At 55.0% G+C, this 27,124-nt stretch overlaps 1 protein-coding gene across 1 annotated transcript; it reads right to left on the bottom strand.

The window, feature by feature from the left end:
• Positions 1 to 1,584: 1,584 nt before the first annotated feature.
• PLEKHN1 (pleckstrin homology domain containing N1) lies at positions 1,585 to 24,695 on the bottom strand. The gene is made up of 16 exons (XM_062013016.1): positions 24,597 to 24,695; positions 22,910 to 23,009; positions 18,086 to 18,232; positions 17,634 to 17,714; positions 16,223 to 16,310; positions 12,917 to 13,041; positions 12,477 to 12,626; positions 11,599 to 11,679; positions 8,139 to 8,208; positions 7,196 to 7,350; positions 6,162 to 6,356; positions 5,508 to 5,768; positions 4,752 to 4,877; positions 3,796 to 3,915; positions 3,513 to 3,561; positions 1,585 to 2,676 (listed from the first exon to the last, which is right to left on the bottom strand). The coding sequence occupies exons 1-16, from the start codon at positions 24,674 to 24,676 to the stop codon at positions 2,483 to 2,485; spliced, it is 2,022 nt and encodes a 673-aa protein (XP_061869000.1). The 5' UTR covers positions 24,677 to 24,695; the 3' UTR covers positions 1,585 to 2,482.
• Positions 24,696 to 27,124: the final 2,429 nt, after the last annotated feature.

Genomic DNA, 27,124 nt, shown 5'->3' with positions numbered 1-27,124 from the left:
GCAGCTATGCTGTGAGCAAGGCAGAGCAGCAGGGTGTGTGTGGACCTGCTGGCAGCCCCAGAGCCTTGGGTCTGTACTCTGTGGGGTGACCTGGATCAGGCCACGTTCCTGCTGCAGCCAGGCTGTGGAGGATGGAGACACAGTTCTTTGGGAAATGAGAGGTATTCAGTATGTTCACAGGTCCCACAGCTTCCATGTGAAGGCAGCCTGCACTAAGGTATCTAGTGCTGCTTTAAGAAAATCCTCTGCTTTTAAATCCTGAACGTGCTGAGAGATGTGCTGGAGGAAGAGCTGGAGGTCTCAGGCTCAAGGCAGGTGTCCATCAGGAGAGCTCAAACCTGGAGAAGAAACCATAAGGGGAAAACCACTGGGCAGCAAAACCCATGAGTCACCAGGGAAAGCTGGCTGTGCTGAGGAGCTTGGGGATACATCTTGCCCAAGCTGCTGCTTCTAGGGGCTGGTTTGGAAGCATTTTAGGGCTTGTAGACACACATAAATGGCCCTGACTTAATTCTACCAGCCTAGGAAAGCTTTGCTCTAGGATTAGGTGTTTACAAGTGCCTGACCTGAACTAGAGACAGTCAGCACTCTGCAAAACCTCTGGGACCCAGAGCCCCAAAGGCCTCAAGGGAGGAGAGAGCTTTGGAAAAGACAGTAGCCAACAGACAAAACTTCACCTCCATTAAACCAGCTGATGACAAGGAAAGAGAGGAGTATTCCAGAAGAACATGTATTGCAATTGTCCAGTGTCACAGAAATCCACCCAGGAACTTTTACAGCAGTTAGGGAGGAGCTTTTCCTCCTGCCACATGGCAGATCTCCCTGTGGCAACCCAATGAAAAGAGATCCCAGTGACCATCATCAAAGCCAAGGTGATGACAGGAGCTCCTGAGTGTGGCTCCCTCCCAGCTCACCACGTGCTTCTGATGTTCCCCAGTGCAATATTGTTCTGAATAAATAGATGCTTTGAGGGGGTTATCAGACACAAACCTTCCCAAAATGAGAGTCAACCTGAAACAAAACAGTTACAGCTAGAAGACCCCAACCAACACACACAGGAGTGTGCAGGCAGATGCCCATTGCACGGTACTAAACACCAGCCACAGCTAGAAAATTAAATAGAGCTTCAACTCAGACACATGTACACATTAAATACCATATAATCCACTCAAACCTTGCATGTAAACTTTGTGGGATACCTGCCAAAGATACCCCCAAAAGTACAATGTAATCCATAGATATTCAAGTACAAAGAGCTCCTGGATTGTTCTTGTTTGCACCAGTGAAAGAATGAAAGGAGAGGTTCTGGTGATGTGTTTGGTTTGCAGCCTCCTGAGGGAACAAAGGTTAAAGAATTTGGAGCCTCAGGTAAAAACATTTGGGTTTGCTGCTGACCTTCTGTGTACTAAAGGATCTGTCCTAAGAGGCTGGAAAAAAAAGGATAGCACTGAGACTCTGTCCCCTGTTGTTTGTGTCCTGGGCTGGTGCTGCTCTGGAGGGGGGAAGAGGGAGAGCAGCCCAACTGGCATCACAGTGAGCACCAGAGCCTTATGGCTCTACTGGAGTTTGGCTTGTAGTGACTCTCCTTCCTTCTCTCTCTCCCTGGATTTTCAGTCAGCATTTAGTGTGAGCCAGTAATGTGCAGAGAGGGGTGGGAGGAAAGGACACAGTCCCCCTCAGGAGGAACCTCAGGGCATCCTTTCCAGGGCAGACTTTGGTAAGCACCAGCCACTTGGCGTATTTGCTGGCACCTGCCAAGGTGTCAGGCTCAGAACACTGCAGCTCAGCACCATGGTTTGGAGCCAGCACTTCCCAGGCAGGAAAGAATTGTTTTGGCATCAAGTGGAAAGAACATCCCATCCATTTCTTCCCTCCAACCCTGTCACATGCCTCTGATCTTGCAGGAAGACACAGCTATTGCTCCCAACCTTATATACTGTGATGGGGCATGTCTCAGGCATCTCTGCAGGCTTCAGAGCTCGATGAGGGAAGGTTTGGCTTAGCAGCTCCTGTCAGGGATCAGTGGATTCCTCAGAGTGACTAGTCTGAGGGCTTTGGTAAAAAGGAAAACGATCCAACTAACCCAGCCACCAGCCTGCCCTTTGCTTTGGCCTTTGGGTGGCTCAACACCCAAGTCCCTTTTATCTGAGGGAGCCTGACCAGCTTTTTGTTCTTTTTATGTTGGGGGGTGCAATGCTGTGGCATTGAGCCAGGGCTCCCTGAGCCAGGGCAGCCACAAGCATGCTCAGCACAGCACACAGGCTGCTCCTCTGGGGCTGCAGAGGCTTTGTGCTTCGTCCCCACCCTCAGATTTAGGGGATCCATTTGAACTCTGTACCTGCCAGAACATGGGAAGCAGCCCTTCACAGAGCAAGGACCTTCCCCTTTGCTTATGTACCCCCTTGGCTCCTCACCCTGGAGGGGAAACCCAGCAAGAAAAGAGCTTGGTGGCTTTTCTGTGCCTGGCTGTGGAGGTCTCCCCTCAGGCCTGGTAGAACTGCTGGTGTGGGGCTGGGTGGGGGTGAGGGCTGCCTGGTGCCTTCACCTCAGCTTCCCACAGGTTGTCGTAGCTGAAGTCACTCTGGAAGCTCTGGAGCTCAGCATAGTCGTGGTAGGCTGCAGAGTCATGCTGAGAGCAGCTGGCCTCAGGCAGGTCGTAAGTGCTGATGTTCCCATCTGGAGAAGAACAGACCAAAGCTCTCAGAGAGCTCCCAGTGGCTGCCTCCTCCTCTGCCAGCAGGAGGGTCAGCAAAACTGCAGCCCAGAGGCAACTGCATGTAGGCAAAAGGGTGAAAGTGTCACACACAACAAACCACAAGCCCCCATGTGTGATGGGTGGCCAGAGCTGGTGGGCAGTGAGGGGAAGCCAAGCCAGTGATGGGCCCCTCACCCACTGCCAGAGGGACACTGAGGGGCTGGTGCATGGCCAGAGCTGGGGAAGGGGCTGGAGCACAAGGGTGCTGGGGAGGGGCTGAGGGAATGGGGGTGTTGAGCCTGGAGAAGAGGAGGCTGAGGGGAGACAGCAGCACTCTCTGACACTCCCTGACAGGAGGCTGCAGGGAGCTGGGGGTCGGGCTCTGAATGACAAGAGGGAAGGGGCTCCAGTTACTCCAGTTGCCCCAGGGGAGGTTGAGGTTGGAGCTGAGACAGAACTGTTTCCCTGAGAGGGGTGCCAGCCCCTGTGCCAGGCTGCCCAGGGAGCTGGGGGAGTGCCCAGCCCTGGAGGGATCCCAAAGCCGTGGGGCTGAGGTGCTGAGGGCCAGGGGTTAGTGCTGGGCTGGGCAGGGGGAGGGCACTGGGTGGGTTCCAGAAGCTTCAAGGGCTTTTCCAACCAAAACAATTCCATGATTGTATGACCTGCCTTCAGCAGATGGACACAGGCAAGGGGCAGATTTGGGTCTCACCACTGGGAAGCAGGAGGAAGGAAGGAGAAGCAAAAGGAAGCCTCTCAGCCCTTCTTAGAGTGACACTTATGGGAGACAGAGACCAGTGAGCTGGGGTGAGAGTCTCACCTGGAGGATGCAGTGAAGGGCCCAGATGTTCCTCTTGCAGAGAAGAGACCTGAACAGAAAGAGATGCACTGATGGAGGTGACTTATCCCTGCAGCCCTGGGATGCCACACACCAGGAATCAGCCTGCTCTTGGTTCTCCCAGCTGCTCCCCAAGCTGCACCCCATCACAGAGCCAAGGGCTTTGTGACCAGCCTGAAGAAAGGCACTCTGGGCCCCCAGCCCCTCAGGCATTCCCCTGCAGCCTGCAGAGTGTGGGGCACCAGGACAGCAGTGACAAACTCACCTCTTGAAGATAAGCAGCATCAGCAGGAGGCCGCAGCTGCAGGCGACACGGGGTGCTGTAGGTGGGAGCTGTGGGCAGCTCTCTGCAGTGGGTGCTGGGCAGGGGCTGGCAGCTCCTCCTCTGCAGAGAGAGATGTTGGGCTGCCACCATGGCCAGGCCTCCATCTGCCTGCACCCAACCTGTCTGTCTGTGGCACTGCAGGGACTTAACCAAAACCAAAGCCCAGCTTTGCTACCTGCTGTGGGCAGCTGGGGAACACTGACCTGCTGCTTCCCACCTCCCAGCCAGCTCTGCTGCCAAACCTTAGGCAAAGCAAGGTTTTCTGCCCACTGCTACACTGCAATCCTGAAGGCCTTAGATGGGAGAGGAGGAATGGCTGCAGGTCATTGCAGTGAGGTGGGGGGAGATGCCAAGATGTGAAGGCAGTTGGGTGAAACCTACTGGCAGCTCAGGTGGAAGGACAGAGAGCAGCCAGGAAGAACCCTCTGAGGGAAAGGAGGACTTCAGGGGTGAGGTGGATGTCAGCCAGAAACACTCTTCTCTCAAGAGAGGCAAAGCAGCCCAATGGTGGCCTTTGGCAGGCCCTTGGTTATCACAGCTGGAATTCTTGGGGGTGGATAAAGTGGTGTCTGTGTGTGACTCATCCCCAGTTTCTGTCGACTGGATCACAGCTCAGCCTCTGACTTTTGTTTTGCAGTTTCTGGCTCCTCCTGGGATTGCTGTGATGCTGAGGCATCCAGTGATAAGACCAGGGAAACCTGTTCCCCTCTGACTCTGTCCTGGCTTGAAAAAAAGAGCTGTGCTGTGCTCTGCCCCACCCCGAAATGCAGGCCACAGGAGTTAACACATCCCACCCAGGCTCGGGCAGACAGCAGGAAAACAAATGGCCCAAGGCACAATTTCTGAAGCCAAAAGCTTGTGTGTGCTGAGTCAGGGCCATAAGCAAGGCAGGGTACCTCTTCCAGGACGCTGGAGCTGGGGGTGTAGGGATCGGCGTAGAGCGGGGAGCGGGGCACGGCCGGCGGCTCCAGGCAGCTGGAGGCTGTGGAGGGCTGGCTGCCCACCAAGCTCCATCTGTTCAGCTACAAGGGAGAATAAAACAGGAGCAGGTCAAGGGAGGTTGTGTTTCTCCTCTGCTCTGCCCTGCTGAGGCCTCATCTGGAGTTCTGTATCCAGTGCTGGGCTCCCCAGCTGCAGAGAGACAGGGAACTGCTGCAGAGAGGCCAGTGCAGGGACACCAAGGTGCTGAGGGGCTGGAACATGGGTGTGAGGAGGAAAGGCTGCAGCCCTGGGGCTGCTCAGCCTGGAGAAGGCTGAGGGGGCACCTCAGTAACACTTACAAGTACCTAAAGAGTAGGTGTGGAGAGGATGGGGCCAGTCTGTGTTCAGTGGGAGCCAGTGCCAGGAACACAGGCAGTGCCACTGGAGCACGAGGAGAAACTCCTTTGGTGCTGAGGGGAGGGAGCCCTGGCCCAGGCTGCCCAGGGAGGCTGTGGAGGCTCCTCAGGAGGTTCCCAACCCCAGCTGCACACGTTCCTGTGCCCCCTGAGCCAGGGGGACCTGCTGGAGCAGGGGCTGGGGCTGCAGCAGCTCTGCAGGGCCCTTCCCACCCCCACCACTCTGTGACTGTGGTTCTGTGCACTGGTTCCTGAGCCCCCTTGGGCAGGAGGGTAGCCCCAGGAGGACAGCCCCACCACATCCCAGCCCCTTACGCTGCTCAGGTCCAGGTGTGGTGGGGGAGCTGCAGGGTGATGGTGCAATCCATGTGCAGAGTAGGGCTCGTTGTACACACAGGACAGGAGCTCGCCCTTGGGGTTTTCAGGGATGAGGCTGCAGATGCTCCTCTCTGAGTCCTGGCTGGGCAGCTGCTGCCCACAGGGCCCACATTTGCTTTTGGACTTCCTGGCGCTGCCTCCCCGCCGTAGGTCCTGTGCTGGCAAGCCCGTGCTTGGCCAGTTGGCCTGTGCCAGGCACTGAAATGAGAAGACAGACCCTGGGGCTGAAGGATCCTGGGTGCAGACACCCCCCTGCCACGCTTGGGCATTGGCATGTACCCCGTGTGCTCCTCCCCATGCACACACACAGCACCCTGGCCATAGGGCCAGAGCACAGGCTTCTACTTTGGGGTTTCCTGACCTTTGAACAGCTCCATTTGCCCTTTTACAATGTGCAAAACAGTCCTTATGCAGAGTGGAGCAGTGGGATGAGACATTTCCCTTAGCAGCAGCGAGCAAGCTGAGCCAGGACAAACACAGGCTCCAGGGCTGGATTTGCTGTGCAAACACTGACCAGCCGAGCTCAGCCTGCACCAACTGCTCAGTGTCTGTCCCCAGCTGCATCCCAGACTTTTGGGGGGCTTCACTTACGTGGAGAGGCTGGGAATAACCAGGGGAGAGGGGGTCTTCAAGCATCCTGCTGTCAGGCATCAGCACGAAGGGCTGTCCGTCGGGGAGAGAGCCGCTGTTCTGGGACACGTGTGTTAACGTGGCCACTCTCCCTCCCGAGGCCCAGGAGTTTGTACGGCCGTCAGAAGTGAGTGACCCTCTCCCACTGCCACCAAACTAGATGGGAGAGAAGAACAGTGTGTGGGAACAGCCCTCTGTGTGGTCACAGGTACATCAAGCCCTCCCCAGCCCCATCTCTCAAGCGCAGCATCACCAGCCCAGCACAACGTTCCTGCATGCCAGGGCCAGGCAAGTGGCTGCCCCACTGGCTGAGTCCAGCTTGCAAAGGCCACAGGGGCAAATGAAGAGGGCTTGCAGCAGGGAGCTCAGGCAACTTCACTCCATCCTGGCTGCAAAATGGGTCTCCTCTTCATTGCAAGACCCTGTCAGTGTCCTTGTGCCAATGGCTCACTGCATAACACAGTCACAGCCTGTGGTCTGCTTGTGAAGGAACCTAATATAGTGTATCCCCACACCATGTAATGTGGGGCTTCAAAGTAACTTGCAGGGATCATCAGCTTCATGACAGCCTTCAAACAGGGGACTCAATCATAAAATCCCAGAGGGGTTTGGGTGGGAAGGGCCCTGCAGAGCTGCTGCAGCCCCAGCCCCTGCTCCAGCAGGTTCCCCTGGCTCAGGGGGCACAGGAACGTGTCCAGGTGGGGTTGGAAACCTCTCAAGAAGGAGCCTCCACACCCTCCCTGGGCAGCCTGGGCCAGGGCTCCCTCACCTCAGCACCAAAGGACTTGCTCCTTAAGTTTAGGGCAGAACTTGTGTTCCAGGTGATGTCCATCACCCCTTGTCCTGGCACTGGACACTCCAGAACAAAGTGTCTGCCCCATCCTCCTGCCACCCACCCCCTTGAAGCAAAGTCTGCTGTGTCACAAGAGCACCCACACCATGTGGGCAGACACAGGGCAGGTGGGAGTCCTGGGAGCATGCAGAGCATCTGTTACCTGGCTGTGGTGTGGCAGCTTTGACCCTGAGAAGCTCTCTGAGCCGGACAGGGAGGAGTCAGCGTTGCGGAACTGGGCTGTTTTGAGGCAGTAGAGCCACTCCTGGTAATCCTCATAGCTGTGGCAGATCACCCGGATCGAGTTGATCAGTCGGCCTGTCAAAACACCCCTGCCTGCTCTCACTGGGTTTGCTCCATGGTCTGTGCTGCTTCCTTCAGAAACCCATGGGAATCCCCTTCCTCCATCCCTCCCAACCTTCCTCCCAGGACCCAGAGACCGGTGCAGGGACAAGGGGAATGTTCTGCCTTTGGTACTGCACCTGCCTGAGTGGAGGGCAAGGGCAAGCCCAGCCCAAGTCTAAATGATGGTGGGACCTGTGCAAGGGCAAGCCCAGCCCACATCTAAATGATGGGGGGACTTGTGCAAGGGCAAGCCCAGCCCAAGTCTAAATGATGGGGGGACCTATGCAGGGGCAAGCCCAGCCCACATCTAAATGATGGGGGGACCTGTGCAAGGGCAAGCCCAGCCCAAGTCTAAATGATGGGGGGACCTGTGCAAGGGCAAGCCCAGCCCAAGTCTAAATGATGGGGGGGGACCTGTGCAGGGGTAAGCCCAGCCCACATCTAAATGATGGGGGGGGACCTGTGCAAGGGCAAGCCCAGCCCACATCTAAATGATGGGGGGACCTGTGCAGGGGCAAGCCCAGCCCACATCTAAATGATGGGGGGACCTGTGCAGGGGAAGCCCAGCCCACATCTAAATGATGGTGGGGGGACCTGTGCAAGTGCTGCTGCTGCCTCACAGCCTCTCCCTGCCAGCAAAGCCAGGCTCTGCTGAGATTTGCAAGTGGTTCAGCTCACAGAGCTTGGGTGCAGACATGGCTGAGCAGAGGCAGGAACGGTGTCAGCCCAACCCCTGAGACCAGCTGCTGCTGGGCACACACCTTCTATTAAAAAGGAAGTTTTCTCGTTCTCTTCAAAAAGCACTTGGATGGCATTGAGTGGCAGCTCACCCTGGGGGAGAGAGAAGTGGGTTTAGGACTGTGCAGCTGAAAGCAGCTCATGGGAACAGAATCCCAGAACCCCACAGAGTCACAGAGTGCTGGGGCTGGAAGGGCCCTGCAGAGCTGCTCCTGCCTCCAGCAGCTTCCCCTGGCTCAGGGGGCACAGGAACGTGTCCAGATGGGGTTGGAAACCTCCTGAGGAGCCTCCACACCCTCCCTGGGCAGCCTGGGCCAGGGCTCCCTCCCCTCAGCACCGAAGGACTTGCTCCTCCTGCTCCAGGGGCACTTTTTGTGTGCCAGTCTGTGCCTGTTCCCCCTTGTCCTGTCACTGGCCACCACACAACATACACTGGCCCCATCCTTTCCCATCTGCCCTTTAGTGTTGCTGAGATCCCCTGAGCTCAGGCTTCTCTTCTCCAGGCTGAACAGCCCCAGCTCCCACAGCCTTTCCTCCTCACACACATCCCAGTCCCCTGGTCAGAGCCTTTCTTCTAAGTCCCTCCTGAGATCTCAGCTTGGAAAAGCACTCCCTTCCCCTCTGCTTCTGCTTTCAGCACTTTCCCACAGTTTCATGTCTGACTTCTCCAGAAAAGTCTGCAACCATGATCCCAAACGAGGTTTTAGTTGCTGGACTGAGCTCTCCAGCCTTGCAGACAGGAACGCCCACCACCCCAACCCTGCCAAGCCTCACAAAGCCAGGGCTGAGCCCTGCCAAGGCCAGCTGCTGAAACGTGAGCCCTGGTGCTACACAGCACAGCTGTGAATGCCACTCCTGTGATGGGACAGGGGCTTGCCCCTGGCATGTATGCTGCTGGAGCAGGCAGCTGAGGCAAGAGAAGCCAAAGCAGCCTGTCCCTGGAAGAAAACCTGGAGTTAGAAGGCACCCTGTGCTGTTGCCCTTAAGTGGAACAGTGCCTTTGCAGATACACCCACCAGCATGCTCTGTCATCACCCAGTGTCCCTTGGCCACGGGCACTGGTCTGTGCCAGGGCCAGCTCTCCTGTGAGCTCTCTGGGATGGGCAGCATCCAGACCTTCTGCTCTGCTGCCAGATGTCCTCTAAGTGTCATCACTGACACTTTCATTCTCGGTGATGGGCAATCTGGCAGAAGGGCCAAGGGTTTGTCAACACTGAATTAGGACACAGGGCTCCTCTTTCTTGAGGGCTCCCTAAGTTGAATTTTCCTGACAGAAATGAAACAAGAACAGTCCTGGGAGAGCAGCTGAAGCAGATTCTGCACTGGAACCATCTCACAGGTGAGCACACTGCTTGACTTCTCATCTCTCTCTGAGCAGGGAGAAGCCAAAGGGACACATCATAGCATCACAGAACCATTTGGGAGCAGAGACCAACCCCCACCTCACTGCAGCCTCCTGTGAAGGAGCTGCAGAGAGTGCTCCTGTCTCCCCTCAGCCTCCTTTTCTCCACACTGAACACCCCCAGGACCCTCAGCTGCTCCCCATCAGACTCAAGCTCCAGCCCATTCCCCAGCTCTGGCCACGCTCCAGTGTCCAACTGGACTTTGACGCTGCAGCCAGTGCAGGTGCTGTGAGGCTGTTGTGTGCTGCTCCTGCCACTCCTCACCCCTCCAGCCTATTTGAGCAAACTCTCCTGCCACTAAGGACACTGTAGGGCTTTCCCCAGGCACCCAGTGTCCTGCCCTTCCTAAGGCAACAGCCCCCTCTCCATGGGAGGGGAGCTCAACCACCCAGGGGCTGGATCCTCACGTAGAGAAGTGCAGCAGCATCATTCCCCACAGAGTGAACCTGCTCCCTACCAGCAGCTCCCTCCTTGCTGATTTATACCTTGCCCAGGGCCTTTTCCCATCAGTGATGAGCCAAGAGCCTGCTGCTTTGGGTGAACCCCATCCCAGCAGGCTCAGGCCCTGCTTTCCCCTTCCCCATCCCACACACAAACTCGGCAGCTCCTGTGGTTTGTATGAAAAGGAAGAACAAAAGGGCTGGGTGATTCCTTCACACACAAATTGTGAGGCTCAGCATCTGCTCTCAGGGAAGGGAAGTTGATTTGCAGAAGCCCTGGCAAGAAGGCTCCTGTGCCCTGACATGCCTGTGGAAAATCAGGTTCCCACTGGGGTGTCACAGGGTGGTGAATCAGGTCCTGCCTCTGCCATCAGCCCAGAGAGCCAACCAGCCAGGGACACGGGCTCAGGCACCGTGGGAAGGGAACATTGCACAGCCAAATCTGGTTTAAGGTTTCAAAAGAGGTGAGTTCATCTGAGAGCCCAGCCCAAAAGGTCCCTTCTGCAGTGCCCATTCCCAGGAGCTGTGAGCAACACCTTCCCGAAAACAGGCTCTGGCTGAGGTGTGTCACACGAGTCACCAGCTGCTGGGAAACACCCTCTGCTTGCACTGGGGATGGAGGAGAGCTTGCCTGGTGTCTGGCCCTCCTCATGCCAGGGAGATGCTCCATGCAGGCCTTCTCTGGCATTAGAAGCAGCCTGCACAGCTCAAGGGCCTGGTGGAGGCACAGGGAAACGATGGGAAGAAGGATGCCAGTGAGTTCCCACTGAACTTCACAAGCCCTCAGTCTCTGTGGGGTGTCCTTGTCACTGGCTCCTCTCTCAGTGACTCAGGAGGATGCTGCCCGTGTGGGGTCACAGACAGTTCAGTGCTTTTTGGCATCTTTGTTGTAGCACAGGCAAACAGGGCCAGCAAGCACAGAGCTGCTCAACAACCACTGCAGCCTTCCATGGATGCTGGCAAGCAGGTTTAAGGACCATTCAGGCCATGGGCACCCAGAGCCTACAGTGCCTATCTGTGCCAGCATTTCTCCTACAAGCAAAGCCACACCAGTGGTCTACAGCAGCTCATCTCACATCTCCTGGGGCACACAGGCCTCCTTAGCCTTGCTGGCAGGTGTGCCCAGCCATCACTTAGGGCTCCTGTTCCACAGAGGCAAAGAGCATCAAAGACAAGGCACCAACTCAGTGCCTTTGCCCTTCCCCAGGAGCATCAGATGTGCTGCCTGGATGCTGCCTGCTTCAAGGGGTCCCACACAGCAGGGCCTGGGAAGCAAAGCCCCCACAGGGCACTCTCTGGGGCTGTTCCAGCTCCTGTCTCGAGCAAGCCAGCCAGGCTCTCTGCCAGCATAACCACACAGAAACACGCCAGCCTCCCTCCTCCCAGAGACTTGGATTCCTTGGCAGCCAGCTCCTTCCCCCCAGGGCTTTTGTAGGAAGGCAAGGTGTTTCTCATGGGAAGATAACTTGCAACATCCCTCTGCCTGCTCAGCTGGCAAAGGAGCAGCGTGGGGGAAAGCCCTTGCCAGCACAGGAGCACGAGGGATCCCAGGTGGAGGGGAGCAACAAGGCAAAGAAGTGCAGAAATAGCCACTGTGGATGGGTGAGAGAGAGCAGGAAGGTGCTCCAAAAGGAACTCACCTTAAAGCAGAGGCTGTTGTGCTCCTCAGACACGATCACCAGCGTGGAAGGGTAAAGCACCAGCAGGCGGTCGTGCTGCTCCTTGGAAAGCAAAGGGGAAGGGGGTTCCCTGTGAACAGTCAGCCAGGGCTCAGCTCTCAGAGCCCTTTGCTTTGTCTTTCTGACAGCAGCCTGAGGCAAGGGCTGTAGAAACAGCCAAGCTGCTTCCCTGCAACAGGGCTGCTCGGGAGACCCTGCCAGCTCCAGCTGCCAGCCCTGTCCTGCAAACACTCACACGGGTGCTGTCCCCAAGCTCAGCTGCAGGGCCAGGGCAGCAGGAACAGACCTCTTCCCATTCACCAGGATGCTGGTAAAATGATGGCATTGTTTTGGTTGGGAAAGCCCTTGAAGCTGCTGGAGCCCACCCATTGCCCTCACCCTGCCCAGCCCAGCACTGACCCACAGCCCTCAGCACCTCAGCTCCATGGCTTTGGGATCCCTCCAGGGCTGGGCACTGCCCCAGCTCCCTGGGCAGCCTGGCACAGGGGCTCACACCCCTCTCAGGGAAACAGTTCTGCCTCAGCTCCAGCCTCAACCATTTCCTCAGCCTTCTCCAGCCCCTCAGTGTCCCTGTGGCAGTGAGTGAGGGGCCAACACTGAACACAGCCCTGGAGCTGCAGCCTCCCCAGGGCCCAGCACAGGGGACAATCCCTGCCCTGCTCCTGCTGCCACCCCACTGCTGAGCCCAGCCAGGATTTCACTGGCCTTTTTGCCCACCTGACCCTTCAAGGACCTGCTGGATCAGTGGCAGCAGTGGGCAGGAGCCTGCACTAGTCACTCCATCCTCTGCCTTTTCCAAGCTGTGCTGACAGGAGGTTGTTCCCCAGAGATGTTCCTACCTGGAAAGGCAGGTGCTGAAGCTTCACTTTGGAAACACAGAGGACATCACCAAGGGATTCTCGCTGGGTCCCTCTCCACTCCTGCACAGGCATGTTCTGCACAGACCACCGCAGCTCCTCCTTCCCCAGGGAGCTCTGCTTCCATTCATTCTGGGGACAGGAGCAGAACTGAGAAGCAGCCTAGACATATCCTCCCCTAAGAGTTTAGTTAGCCCATCACCCATCTCAGGACACTTTTCAAGCATGGCAGAAGCAGGAGAGAGTAAATAAATCTGTGCAGGAGCCAGTTTTCCAGCTGGGGCTGAATAATCCCACTTGGTACATCACCTGTACGCTGCCTTTCCAAGCATCCCCCCAGCTGACACAGCTTCTTGGGTCCTTCAGCTCTGATCTCACAGCCTGGGAAAGGGCTGTGCTCCTCACCCACCCAAGACACCAACCTGAGAGAGGAAGGGCAAGCCAAGGCTTCCTCCATTCAGCTGGATCTGTTTCTCCAGGTGATAAAGCCACTGCTTCAGCTCTGACTCAGTAGGGCAGAACACGATAAGGGGATTCAGCAGAGGACCTGGGCATGTGAGACACTGAGATGAGCTGAGCAGATAAGGGCACCAATTACAGCACCAGAAAGCAATCAGTTGGCCAGGGCTGTTAAGCTCTGCACATGACACCATGGGTTGCCTGTGAGAGCATTGCTCTGTTGACATCATGCTCCAGCCCTTCCTGCCACCACCTTGGGCAAGTTGCCTCACAGCAGGCTGCTGGGGAGCATCCTGGCAGGGACCACTCCAGCACCTTCCCACCATCTGCTCATGCAGCCACATCTAGCTCTGACCACCAGTCACTTTTCAATCCCAAATCAAAAATGGTCCAAAAGTCAAGCTGGAACCCAACAGACAGAATTCAGCCTTCAAAGTCCCCAACAGTCTGTGAAAAGCATCTCTGTGGGCAGAGACTGTGAGAACATGCCTCTGCAGCCAGCCCAACTCAACACAAGGGTTTCATGCTATTTCTTAGTTTTACTTTGGCACTCAACATGTAGAACATGAGTAACTTTCTGATCCTGTTTATTTACTGCTTCAGCCTATTTAATCAGTGCCAGACAAGCTGAAGTTGCTCTCAGACACCCTCTTGGAGGGAGGAACTGCCCTGTATCTTGTTGGTTTTAGTGTTTCCAGCTATCACTCACTTTGTGGCACGAGCAAAAACGCCTCTCACACCCTCTGCCACTCACTACAGACACAACCCAGTGGCATTAATAATCATTTCTGGCAGGCTGCAAAATGTATGTTGTGATTAATAATTTACCAGGGAGCTCCTATGAAATCATACTTGGTGCATGCTCAGTGAGGTCTGGCTTTGCAGGACCTGGAAGCATTCAGATAAGCCAAGGCACTGGGTAAGCATGATACTTTGCCCTTCTGTGGAATCCTTCACCTCATAATTCCTGCATTATTTATGTACAACAGTCAATTAAGACAATCTCCAATCTAAACCTTCCCTGGTGCAACTTGAGGCTGTTTCCTCTTGTCCTGTTACTTGGGAGCAGAGCCCAACCCCCAGCTCCCTGCAGCCTCCTGTCAGGGAGTGTCAGAGAGTGCTGCTGGCTCCCCTCAGGCTCCTCTTCTCCAGGCTCAACACCCCCACTCCCTCAGCCCTTCCCCAGTACCCTTGTGCTCCAGCCCCTCAGTGTCCCTCTGGCACTGAGCTCTCATCTCCTCTTGCCTTGGTTTCTCTGTCTTTGCAGTGGAGATAACATGACTCTAAAGGTATAAAGGTGCTAGTGTTATCTAGATATTCTGGCAGCTCTGGGCATCCAGACCCTCAGACAAATGGCAGGAGTTTTGCTGGTAGGGCATAACCCTTAACATGGCACTGCCTGACTCTGCTACCTCCTCCTTTCAGATGCATCCTGAGGGCTGTTTGCTTTGCCACATCTAAACAGGGCCCCAGAGGAAGAGAAAATGAGAAAAGAAACTCCTCCCTAAGCCTGAAGAGTGAGACGTGTCTGAAGCTTGTGCAGGAGCTGCTGGAGAGGCTGTGAAGCAGAGCCTGAAAGGCTGCTGCTAATTCAGTGTCTGCCATTTCCCTCAGCCCCAAAGGCAGCTGCAGCAGGGCTATGACACAGCCATGCTGAGCAACCTGTGCTGGCCCTCGTGCTCTTGTCTTCTGCCCTGTCCTTCCTCTTTCCTTGGAGACACTTCCAGAGGAGCACTGGAAGCAAGAAAGCCTGTTCCCAGTGCAGGAGCAATTTGTTCCCACTAAAGTGTCTTTGGAGACACTAAAAGGCTGTGACATTTGCAGGTGAGGCAGAAGTAACTCAAGGTGCTCAGCAACTTCATCAGCATCAGAGGCTGTGCAAGAGATGGGCCACAAAGCCACCAACCACTTCTCTGTGTCAGTGCTCTGCACGTTCCCAGGCTACTCCTTCACACTTGCAATGTGGCAGCACCTTCTGACCCACCCTACAGAGCACAGCTCATGGGGATCTACTGATGCCATGGGATTTCACAAGAGAATGGATGCCTATCTTTTGTGTCTCAGAGTCATGAGACTAAAGACTTCCCCCCTGCCCCTGAGTGGGGCCACACACAAGGTTCTTGCTCCTTCTGTGCCTTGAGTTTCCCTCCTCCAGAAGAAAACTGCTCCACTGATCTCCTGGCAATCCTAAGTATCACTCCCTCCCTGCTTACTTCCCTGCTATCAGGCAGCACTTGTCAGAGAGGCTTTGGCTTGTTCTTTCCCCGAGCAGGACACAAACCCAACAAAGCTTGAGGCCATTTTCCACCCAGCCCCACTCCTGCATGTTTGAATACAAGCAGAACGAGTCCACCCAGCCCAGCACAGACACCCCTGACAGCTTATGCCTGGGAGAAGTTTCCTCTCCTTTTACTCTCCCAAAAAGGGTTGGAGAGCCCTGCCTAATACAGTGCAGCAAGAGCTCAGCAGTCCTTAAAGTTACTGGCTCATTTGTACCAGCTCCTTTTTATAAGTGATGCTCTTTTTTTTTGCTTCCTTTGGGGTTTTTTTTAGTGATTCTGGTTTTTGAGAGGCCATTTTCCAACTGTCTAACAGAGGACACAGACAGGGGGCCTGGGACACAAATGAGCTTTCTCAGCTCTGTGCACTTCATGCTTTAACTGTGATTCCTGTCCTGCTGTAACTGAGCAGTGACAAAGCCCAAAGAAGCCTCCAGACACTCTGTGAGCCCAGGAAAGCTTTTAGAAAGCAAGATCACTCAGAGAAAAGTGGAGACAGGAGTGCTGGTGAGGGAAGAGTTGGTGAAGTGACATTGAGTCCTGGTATCACCAGCCTGGCATTATTGGTACAGGCAATTCACCTCTTGGCACTGCTGCCCATCCTCTGTACTTGAGCAGTGACACATATCACTGTGTGGAGTCACTCACTCCCTGCCCTTGGGGTTTATATGGCAACACAGAGGAGGGAGGAGTTTTATTCCAGTCCTTCATTCAAATGTGGTGCAGAAAGGACTGAGCAGAGGTGGGAATTGTCACGATGTGTCCCAAGTACAGGATCACCACTCCTCTGCCCTCTCTGTCCCTGTCCAGGGGTTTAGGAGCAGGGAAGCCTTGGAGGAGGAGATGCAAACCCTGGGAGGAAAAGCTTCAGCTCTTTGCAACCTCCTTCCACAACTGTGGTTGTACTCTGGGACTAGGTCAGAGCAGGACAAAGCAGAGAGTGGTGATTCACACCCCCTCTGCTCTCTGGTGAGACAATGAGACACCCACCTGCGATGCGGAAGGCGTGAGCCTCCTGCCCAGTGCTCCTCCCCTGCTCAATTTCACACACGTTCAGCTCTTTCAGAGGCAGCAGTCCCTGCACAAGGAAGAACCACACCATTATTTTAGGGGGGCAGCTCACAGGCAGGCTCTGCAAATCACAGATTGGAAGGGACCTGTAGAGATTATCCAGCCCAACCCCCCTCCTAAAGCAGGTTCTTCTAGATCAGGTCCCACAGGAGCTCAATGCCAGAGGGAGACTGGATCAAGCTCAGCACCAAGCCTTCCAGCTTGAAGAGAAACCTCAGTGAATCCTCAGTTTAACCCAAGGAAGCCAGAAGGTGGAAATGCCCATGAAGCAGAATTGAGCTGCCCAGTTTGTACACTCCAGCTCTTCAGAGTCTCACTACAATGAAGCAGCCAAACAGATGACAAGCTTGTGCTCCCTGTCTTGGGCTTTCCAAACAAGCCTTGTAGAAGATGCCAATTGCTGCAGTGTCCCCAGGCCTGTGCTGGCAAATTAATCCCTTTTAAATTCCTCTAGAATTAATAAACTAAGGAGCTGTTTAGAAAGTAGATGGGAGGGTTTTGTAATCTTGTTTGTGTTCTGACACGTGGCCTTCAGGTGAAGGCTGGCTTTGCTGCATGATTCCAGGGGTGTATTGCCATATTGCATTAACCTCAATCCACTCAGAAGACAATAAATCACTTCTGAAAGAAATGAATGAATGACAAAGCAGCCACAGTCAGTTTTAGCCACTCCTGTGGAGGGAGAGCACATTCAGGGCTTCCTATTTGTTCCCTTGGGATTGTTCTGGCTGCATGTGCAAAACAGCCTACTGTTAGTAATTCCCCAGCATCATCAGGTTAAGAGACTGATGGAGGCTTCTGCCAGGATAGTTACCCGAGGTTGCCCTCAGTTTTTTCCTTTCCACCTTCTCCCACAGGCCTCCTTCTCTTGCCCTGCAGATGAGGAACCCTCCCTTGGTTCAGAGGCCAGGGCCAAGTCTGCCCCTGGCGTTGAGGCCAGTGGGATTTTGAGCAACAGGAGCTCTGACCCTTGCCAAGGCACAGCTCTTGGTGCTTGCTGCTCTCCATAAAGCCCAGGTGGCCCAAATGCCTCCCATCCCTGGTCCTGCCTGCCAGCCCTGCACAAAGCCCTGTCCCACCTCTACAGGGTCCTTTACTTCTGCCCCTAGACCTGGGTGAAGCTGAGGTTGTCTGGGTGCAGTCCTTAGGAAGAAATGCTCTTTCTTCTTAGGAAGAAACGCCCCAGCAGCCTGGCATTGCTGAGACTTCCTAGACAAGGCCAGGGGCAGCCCCAGGAGCAGAGCCCCCTGCCCTGTCCCATCCAATCTGCCCAGTGCCCCCAGCTTGGCCACGCTGCCCAACTCCCTGGGAGATGACCAAGGTGCCCTACCTGGTAAGTGAGTCCATTGGAGCCCATGGACTGGAAGTACAGGTAAGACTGGAACAGCTCCAAGAAGCAGTCATTCACCTCCTGCACAAAAGACACATTTAGGGGTTTATCTCAGGACACATTCCCCCTCCCAGCTTCCCTCTGCAGCCCAGACTGCTCTGTGCACACAAAAGCCAGTGGTCACTTAGCCCAGGGCCCCCCACCACACCTCTGCTGCTGGGTTTGCTGCCAGCCTGGCAGCTGAGCATGGCAGCACAGCCCAGGGAGCTGGTGGGTGCCAGCCAGTCCCCATCAACTGCATGGCAGCAGAAGTCCCTGGGCCACCCAGCAGCCCAAGGAAATCTCTCTTGAGTCACATTTCCCAGTGTTACACTTCACCCCCCCACCCCAGTCCTGCAAGGTCACTCCATGTCTGGGAAGAGAAACCCCCACAAACAAGTGCTGCAGCTTACCTGGCAGTGCTGGAACTTAAACTTGACCTTGGAGTAATAAATGATCTTGCCCAGATTCCTGACAACAGTTTTCCTTCGTCCCTTCTTGAACAGGCTGGGGAACCTCTGGTCCAAGTTCTCTTTCTGGTTTTCCTGATTCTGAATACTCTGTACCAAGGATTCAGGAAAAAAAACAGTCAGAGGTGCTGGGAAATGGGGGCCTGATGTCTGGAAGACACATTGCCAGAGGAGGGTCCTTAGAAAGGCACCCTGGGCAGGCTGTTTGTTGTTGGGTGTCCATGCCAGCGTGGAGCTGGGATTCAGTTACTGCTGGGAGGCTGTCCTCCCCTAGGCAGGGGGAGATACTGACCTAAGGGGAAGCTTTTGGGATTGGGAAAGAGTGGATGCAGAAGCACATCCTCCATTTAGAGTCTCACAACTCCACAGATGACCTCCTGCCATCAAATCCACTGGAAGAAGGAGTGATGGAGGCTAAGCAAACACAGCTTTGCCTTCCACTGGGTTAGTGGGAAGGTTTTCTTTGCTCTGGTTCCACCTGGATTCCTCAGCTCTCCCATCTGCCCAGATCCCTGTTCCTCTAGATGAAGCCCATTGTTTCAGGTGCCCAGGCAATTCTGAGGCAGTCTCACAGCCATACAAGCAGCTGGAAAGCACTGAGAGGTGAAGCTGCTCATTGTCAGTACAAAAAGCTGAGGGAAGCCAGCAAGCACTGTGGGAGAGCAAGGGCTGATGTGGGAGATAACACCCAGGGCTGGGGTTTCCCTGATTTCCTGCATTCTGGTTCTATAGAAGCTCTTCCTTTTGTGTCATGGCACAAACCCACCTCTCACAGCCCAGGGCTGCTGCTGCACTGCCTGGGTACTGCCTAAATCCCAGGGGTGCAAAGCTCTCCCTGCAGCTTCTCTGGGAAGAGCATTTGCCTTTCTGGGGGTTGGCTGATGTCCCTGGGGAGCAGGGGAAGGGCTGTTATCCCACACACACCACTGGTTCAGGTCTACACCTCACTTGTACAGCTGTCAAGTTGTACAAGTCTCAATGTCAGCTTTTGTCATGGACCCTGGGTGCTTGTTCCCCAGTGAAAGGCAGGCAGGAGAGGCAAAGCTCACCCTGCCCCTCGGTCACCAGGCTGTGAGGACTCCTCAACACCAGCAGCAGCTGCTGTGCTTCCTGGGGCCGTGCTGGAGCTGGGAAGCAGGGTGGAATGGTGGCCTGAGGCTGCCCAGAGCTCATACAATCCTATCCAAAGAGCATTTGCAGGAATGAGAGGGGAGAGGGCTGCTGGGGCTGGGCAGGGATGGAGTGACAGCCCATCAACCCCGAGCTTCCCACAGCCAGCCTGTGCCCACTCCCAGTGTGCTGTGCCAAGGAGACAGCTGGGTAAGCCCTGTGATAAATGAAGAGCCAGCAGAGCTAACCAGATCTGTCTTGCTGGGGCCTCCATGACTCACCCCTCTGGCACGAGATTAACCCCTCTGCTAACTGTGCCCAGGCCATGGGCAGCACAGGACAGAGCCAGGTCCTTCCCTGGAGGTGGGAACCTGCTGGCTGCCAATTAATGCTCTGCCTGGGAGGCAATTAAGCCTAGGAAAAGATTACATTTGTGCTACAAGCCACTGTCAGAACAAAGAGCAACTGATCACCTGACAGCTACAGCAAAAGCCTGCTGGGATAAGAGCAGCAACCAGCACTGGGGAGGGGAGGAGGATGGAGCAATGAAATGCAGCAATAAGCAGCAGTGCTGGCTACCAGCTGCCTGGGCCATGGCACACAAATTCCCCAGGAGTACGTAAGAGCCCAAGAAGCAAAAGCAACCCAGGAGCTGGGAATGCAGCAGCAGTGTTGGCAAAGAGCTCAGGCAACCCACCAGCCTCTTCCACAGGGATCCTGCCGGGCTCAGGAGGCAAAGGGAGAGGTCCCATTGGCACTGCTTGTGTGGCAAGAAATAAATGGAGTGGGATACTTCCCTCTCCCAAAGAAGCAGCTAGCTTGCAAGGTTTTGCAGCAAGACTGGCAGCTGGATTTAGTGGCTAGACATGGGGGCACCTCCAGGAGCATGGACAAAGCAGGATCACGTCACTTAAACCTCCTGCTGCCCTTTCAGCTGCAGGCTGCCTCACACCAGTCTCTCAAGCCCCAGTGGTCTTATCACTCCTGATCAGGTATTGTGGTTTCACAGGAAGAAGTGGGACTGTTCAGGTCTTCTTCTGTCTTCTACCAGGCAGGTCTCTCCTGTTGTTTTCAGTGGGGTGCCACTGTTAAACCCCAAATGAATCCAACATTTGTGTACGTGTAAGGAGAACTGCCCTTGCATCTTACCACAGGCTCCTGCCCACACCTCAGGAGAGCAGCAGCAGGGAGCTGGACATTATTAAATCCATCATTAAATCTAGCACAAGTCCTTGGTAAAAGCAAGCCCAGCCTTTTTGTGCTGCACCAGGGGCAGCAGGGTGCCCACCTCCTACCTGCTGCTTTCCATTTGAGGCTCACACCCACAAATGCACCCCTGCCCTCTCCCAGGCAGGTTTAGAGCCACCAGCATGGCCTGCATCTGGCCATCCCCCACAAGCAGCACTGGGAAGCCTGTGATACCCTGGGAGGGTCAGGGACCAGAGCTGTCACAGCCTCCTCCACCAGCATCACACCTCCCTGATCCCTGCACCCCTCGAAACCAAGGGGACACCTCAGTGTGCAGCCAAAATGGATGGGAACTAGCATTTCTCAGTCCTCTGGAATGCTCCCCAGTCAGCTGTTTACTGGCCTGGCTGGGCTGTACTGGTGGCAAGCACCCTCCTGCCCCAGCCCCAGCCACACCCCCAGCCCCAGCAGCACTGTTTCCGTTAGCTCAGTGCAGATCACTGGGAAGCTGCTCTCTCTCAGGGTTTGGCAAAGCAGTGGGGCTCTGGCAGTGCAAGTGCCCTGACATGTTCTCCCTCTCTGTGTCTCAGATGCCTCATCCTACAGGTAGAACAAGTTAATGATTAACCTGCCTCAGCCCCTGCAGACCCCAGTGACTCCCAGCTGAATCACTGGAAGAGCTCAGCCTTGCAAGGCTGGTGCCCCAGGGCTCTGAAAGCTGCTGTTTAATGATAAAAGCAGCAAATGAGAAACAGCAGCTCTTCTGGCACATCCTCCCCCCTCACTTCTGCTCTAGGCTTCACAGAAGCAGGAACTGGGAAGTGTGGGACACAGGGCAGAAGGTTGGTGGGAGCAAAAGGCACTGGCTTTGTGTGCCAGCTGCCCATAGCAGGCTCCAGGTGGAGCCTGGTTTTCAGGGATGTCACTTGCCCCATTCCCAAACTGCCATAGCCAGAGGTCTGGCAACTCATCTCTGAGACTGCATGGGAAGTCTGGTGCTCTCTAACCTGGCCCTGCAGCAGCTGCTCACCTCCTTGGAGGTGTTTCTCCTGGAAAGGCTAGAGGAGGAAAGGAAGCCAAAGCCTTCTCCAGGCCACACAAGAAGCTTGTGGCTGAGCAGGGAATCTGAATCCCATCTGCCTCTGGCAAGGGTAACATCTAAATAACCACTCCACCCTCCTAGCTTCTCTCAGGAGATCTCACACTCTTCTGTGCTCCCAAGTGAGTAACTTCTCTGTGACCTTTATCCTGTCAGCTCACAGGATTTGTTTTCCAGGATCCACTAACACGTCAGCTCTCCCTGCTTCCCCAGGGGAAGGACCCAGGATCTAGCTGGGATCTGGTCCTCTCAAGTGCTGCCCAACCCAACTGCCAGCTGAGTCCCACGTGCTCATTACTCTCACTCACAACTAATGAGCAGGAGTGTGACACAGCCCCAGTTCTGCTGTGCTTCCCACCTGTGCAGTCCAAGACACGTTCCCCAGGAGAGAGGATGGCATTTCAGGGAGTAGGATGCCAGTCCTGCTCCCTTCTCAGGCTCACATGAGGAAAAGCAAAGGTCCTTTGGGTTGGAAAGGGCCAACCTGGGAGCAGCTGAAAGGAAAAGGGCTGCAGGGTGGGAGTAGATGTTTGAATCTCTGCAACAACCTCAAGTACATGAGCAGAGCTGCTCAGAATTGGGTCCTGCAACACCCCACACCCTTGGCAAGCACTTTATGACTTGCTTCAAACCCAAGAGATAATGTCCTGCTGCTGACCTCTGAAATGACACCTGCCAGACTCTGATTCTCTGCCTGGTTCCCCTTCCCCCATCTCCATGGAGCCTACCTGCCATGCAGAGGGGCAGATGCACACCCAGCACAGCCCAACAGGCCCTGTGCCTCAGTCCACCTCCCTGCCTCACCCAAAGGGACTGAGCAAACCTCCTGGGGTTCATCCTTTCACCTCTGCTTTCCCTCAGCAGTGCTGGGAAATGGGCCATATGGCCACAAGGCTGGTACATGCCCAGGACAGACCTGCCCTTCCTGATTACCTTCCCAGGGCTTATTGCTAATGTGCTGCCTGCTCCGTCTCATTGCAGCGTGGGAATGAATCACCCCACCTTTGAATGCTCACTCTCATTTTCCTTTCCCTCACAGGCTAACCAGAAACAAAAGAACCCAGAGCAAAGGGGCGTGGGAGATATTCCCACCATGCTGCCTGCTTTGCTCTCAGCATGACCCTCCCACCTCATCACACATTTTGCCTGATGGCAGGTCCCCAAAACACCTTCATGGGAGACCCCTGAGCAGTTGTTTCTCCTGCAGTGGAGGGCACAGGGCTCACCCTTTCCTGGGCATGCAGATGTGACCTTCATCTTCTTGTGACAAATCCCCCAGACACATCATCCCTTTTATGCACAGTACTTGGGGTTGGTGGGAATAACCTCTGGGAGCAGTGGGGAGGGAGGTTGGATGTGTTTGTACTTGCCTTTCCTGGAATATACTGCAGGATTTTGTCTGTGGTCGTATCTCCCTCCTGCCCTCCTTCTATACCAAAAAAGCTGGGCAGTTTTTTCTTGCCATTTTGTCTATAGAAGGGAGAAAAAAAACACACACACATGCAAACACAGATCCAGGCTGATGCACAGTGAATCCTGCCCAGAAATAAGCCAGGAAGCTAAGCAAGCAATTTGTCACGGGCTCTCTAATCATCCCAGCCCAGCAAAGGGCTGATAAACAGCCTGGGAGAACTGTAGTGGGGTTTGTGCTGCACTTGTTGGGTGTTCCCTTGGGTTTTTGGACACATCTTTGCATAAGCAAATGATCAGTTGGGCTCATCTGTGTCTCCAAATCAGCACAGAGCCCACACGTGCCGTGACAAAATCCAAAGACCAAATCCAGCCCTGGCAACTACTCCAGAGCCCCTGGAGTGGAAATGCACATGTGCACATACACCAACACATACAAACAGGGTTTCTTTCTATCTGTGTGGTTTTCCTCTCTTTCCTTCCAAGGCCCCCAGCTTCTCCTTGCATGCACACCATTACTGAGCAGCTACTGATGTCGTTTAAGAAGCACTGGGACTGTTTTGTTGGGATTTCCCAGCAGTTGCTCCCTCTTTCAACCTGTATTGGCAGCACTTAGTTCAGCAGAAACCAGGCTTATCTCCAGGGTGAGCCACGAGCGTGGGAAGTTGGGAGTGAGTGGGGAGAGGAGGTGCTCTGAGGCTTGGCTGCTCCACCACAGCCACCTGATCTCAGTCCTCCAGGCTCCAAATTCCCCAGCTGATCCCTTCTCTTTTACCCCACAACAGCCCTACAGACTGCTCCAGGTTTGCCCACAATTTATGGCAGCACAACACACCAAGGGGAGCGTTTCGGTGTCTCCTCTCAATTAGAAACTCAGCCTAGCAGAGGTGATGGGGTTGCCTCAAAGGCCAGCACGTAGGCTGAACCCAATGCAGGTGGGGTTCATGAGGAATCACCCTGGACGGGTGCAGTGCTCAGGATGGGGAGAGCTCTGCTCCATGTGTGTTTTGGTACCGGCAGCGGCTGATGGGAGCACGGGACAGGCGGTGAGCAAAGCGAAGCTCGTGCTGTGCTCCCTGGAAGGCTCTAATTTGGGACAGCCATCCCTCCCTGTGGTACCTAAACCCAGCACCAAAGTCCCCTGAGCTCTTCACAGCACCTTTTGTGTCGTGTCTTCCTTCGGGGCTGCAAAGGCAGGTGAAACCGTGCAGGCAAAGCCTCGCGATTTGGGGCTTTCTCTCTGAACTAAGACGAGTGTGAACAGTGGGAGGGTTTTATTTTCCCCCACGACACCGCAACTCTGGGCACCGTGAACAAAGAAACAAAAGCACGGCTGAAAAGCAGGAGCGCCGGGCGCTGCGCACCTTGCCCTGCCCGTCCCGGGGGGTTTTAACGTGCAGAACCCACTTAAACCGGCGCCGGCTCTTCCCGGGGCCGGGACACTCCAGCACCACCGCCTCAGGGTTCCTTCCCGGGCACTTGCGAGGAGCCGAATGCCCTCAGCACTGCCCAGCACCCCCTGACACCACGCCGGGGCCTCATCCTGCCGAGCAAACAGCTCACGCCCGGCTTTCCCGAGCGGGGCACAGCGCCAGCGGGGAGGCGACACGGCTCCCCATTCAGTCCCAAGAAACCCGGAGTACTTACTCTTTCTTGAGGGAAGGCTTCCTTCGGAAGGAGCCCCGCAGCCTGCCAGGTGCCTGAGGGACACAAGTTATGTTCCCCATGCCGGGAGCCGCGCGGCAGCCGCCGGGCTCCGTGTGTGTGTGTGTGTGTGTGTGTGTGTGTGTCACGCAGCCGCTCCCCTTCCGCCCGCGGTGACTCGCGTGGGGTGTGCGCTGCCCCGGCGCCCCGGCCCCGCTCCCCCAGCCCGCGGGGAGGGGCCAGGCAGGTGAGCGGCGGCGGAGGGGCCGGGGCAGGGCCGCGGGGCGAGGCTGGGCCGCGGGGAGGGCCCCGGCGCCTGAGGGCGCTGAGCGCGGGACCCCGGAAGAGGAGCGGGACGCGGGCGGGGCGGCGGCCTGCCCCCTACAGCCCCTCTCTCCTCCGCTCTCTGCCCCGTTCCTGTCGCTTCTTGAGAGTGTTCCAAGCTTGGGGGTTTCTCGAGTAACGAGAGAGTCCAGCGCAGGGCCACGGAGATGATGGAGTGGAGCATCGCCCTGCTGGTGAAGCTGAGGGGGCTGGAGGAGACTGAGGGGCGAGCTCATGGATGTTCACACGTACACCAAGGGTGGTGTGGGGAGGATGGAGCCAGGCTGTTCTCAGGGGTAGGACAAGGGGAAACGGGCACAAGCTGGAATAGAAGAGGAGTTTGAGGGTTGTGAGGCATTGGGGCTGCCCAGGGAGCTGCTGGGTCACTGGCCCTGGAGGGGTTTTGGAGATGTTGCCCTGAGGGAAATGGGCCGGTGGGTGATAGGGCTGGGACAGAGGCTGGAATCCGTGAGCTTAAAGGTCTCTTCTAGCTAAAACGATTCTATAAGAGGTTCCAAAGAAACACAAGGAGGAATTTGTTCCCTGTTGAGGTGAGGGAGCCCTGGCAGGGGCTGCCCAGATGGGCTGTGGAGGCTCCTTCTCTGCAGACATCCCAACCCACCTGGACCAGTCCCCGTGTGCCCTGCTCTAGCTGGTCCTGCTCTGGCAGGGGTTTGATCTTTCCAGGTCCCTTCCAGCCCTTCAGACTGTGCAAACAGTGCCCTCAAGGTGGGTGAATGCAGCCTTTAGACCTCATTTTCCCTGTCAAGAGGAATTAACCACAACGAACACCGTGGCAGTGCTCGGAGCACACAGACATTTCTTACCAGCAAACGGGAGCAAGCTGGAGGCCCTAATAAATACATCTTCTTTTATTCTTTTCCCCAAAAGGAAATCAGTCACTGTTCAGTTCAGGCAGAAGAATAAAAGGATGCAGAAAGATAACATCAGGGATGAATGTTTAAGTGTTCTCCGAGGTGTTCAAAGGCTGCACTCAGTTGTATTAGTAGATAAGAACCAGCCTGGATTAGAGAAGTGAACAAACAGTATGAAAAAATAACACATAAACAGGGGAAAGCTACTATAGATGGGAGTATAGGAATTAAGGAAAGTTAAGGAAGCAAAGAGCAAGTGTATGGCCAGCAAAACTAAAGGGGTATATAAAGAAATGCTTTAAAAGGAGGCAAACCAAAGATTTGTGGCCACAGTGTGAGGCCCTTTGTGGAAGGAGAAATAATGAGCAGTTAAAGACAATACAAAAGGTCGATGTGGAACAAATATTTCTGTTCTATGGATTAAAACCAAATCCAGGCAGCGTAGTCATAGGAAATGACAAACCCCTTTTCATGCCATGGTGGTGCAGGTGGCTGTTAAAAGGCAAACACAACACTTAGATGTCCTGGAATTCCAGAGAATTCACATCCAAGAGGTGACCTGAGCAACAAAAGGTCTTGGGGTGCTGTTGTTCATTTGCAGCAAGTCTTGCAGGACCGAGGGCTTTGCAAAGAAACTGCCTGAGTGAATGGGGACACCAAGATCTCAGTGGGTAAAGACCATCCTGGTAATAATGTGGTTTGTCAGTTGCCTCTGATTGCTGGGCAAATGATGTAACAGCTGTTAGGGAGTTTGATTCCACTGTAAAGAAGTCAAGGAGGACAATACAATTAATACCAATCAACAGGGGGTTGTGGAATTGAGACCTTGCCAGACTAATTGCATTGCTGCCACGTTTGGGAAAGAAACAAACCAGATTTAACCTAAATAATAGTGCTGCTGTAAGAAATGATCATAAAGCATGAGATGTGACACGCTGACACGACTTTCTAGTAAGACTCTGAAACCCTAAAGATACTGTGAGAGCCACAAGCCTATTGCTGGGCAGCCAGGGAGGGGCAATAGCAAACAGGGACGGGAAGAGCATTTCTTCTGCTGTTTCCAGCCTGTTTCCAGTGACAGTCCAGCAGCTCCATCTTGCTACAGCAGCAGAGAGACCCCAGGGATGCAGTGAGGCTGGAAGTGATCTGTGCCAAGCAGCTGGCAGAGAGCTGAGGGATGAGAAAGTGAAGCTGGACAAGCTGTACCTAGGAACAGAGTGTGCCATTTGGAACAGGAAAGGTTATTTCTCACTGGAACAACTCCTAGGGGACTGGGATGTTTTCTTCAACAAAGGGAGTTTTCTAACCAGGAGAGGATGTTTTCCTACAAAA

The sequence above is a fragment of the Colius striatus genome, chromosome 21, assembly GCF_028858725.1.
Source record: "Colius striatus isolate bColStr4 chromosome 21, bColStr4.1.hap1, whole genome shotgun sequence".
NCBI classification, from domain to species: Eukaryota; Metazoa; Chordata; class Aves; order Coliiformes; family Coliidae; genus Colius; species Colius striatus.
This window is presented reverse-complemented; position numbering and strand designations above follow the sequence as displayed.

What these genes read in the sequence shown, in the direction of transcription:
- PLEKHN1 (XM_062013016.1), bottom strand. Translation starts at nt 24,676, where the DNA reads ATGGGGAACATAACTTGTGTCCCTCAGGCACCTGGCAGGCTGCGGGGC. An exon ending in AACTTCCTTTTTAATAGAAG is followed by an intron (nt 7,351 to 8,138) that starts GTGTGTGCCCAG and finishes GTGTTTTGACAG; the next exon opens with GCCGACTGATCAACTCGATC. An exon ending in GCTCCAGCGTCCTGGAAGAG is followed by an intron (nt 3,916 to 4,751) that starts GTACCCTGCCTT and finishes CTCTCTCTGCAG; the next exon opens with AGGAGGAGCTGCCAGCCCCT.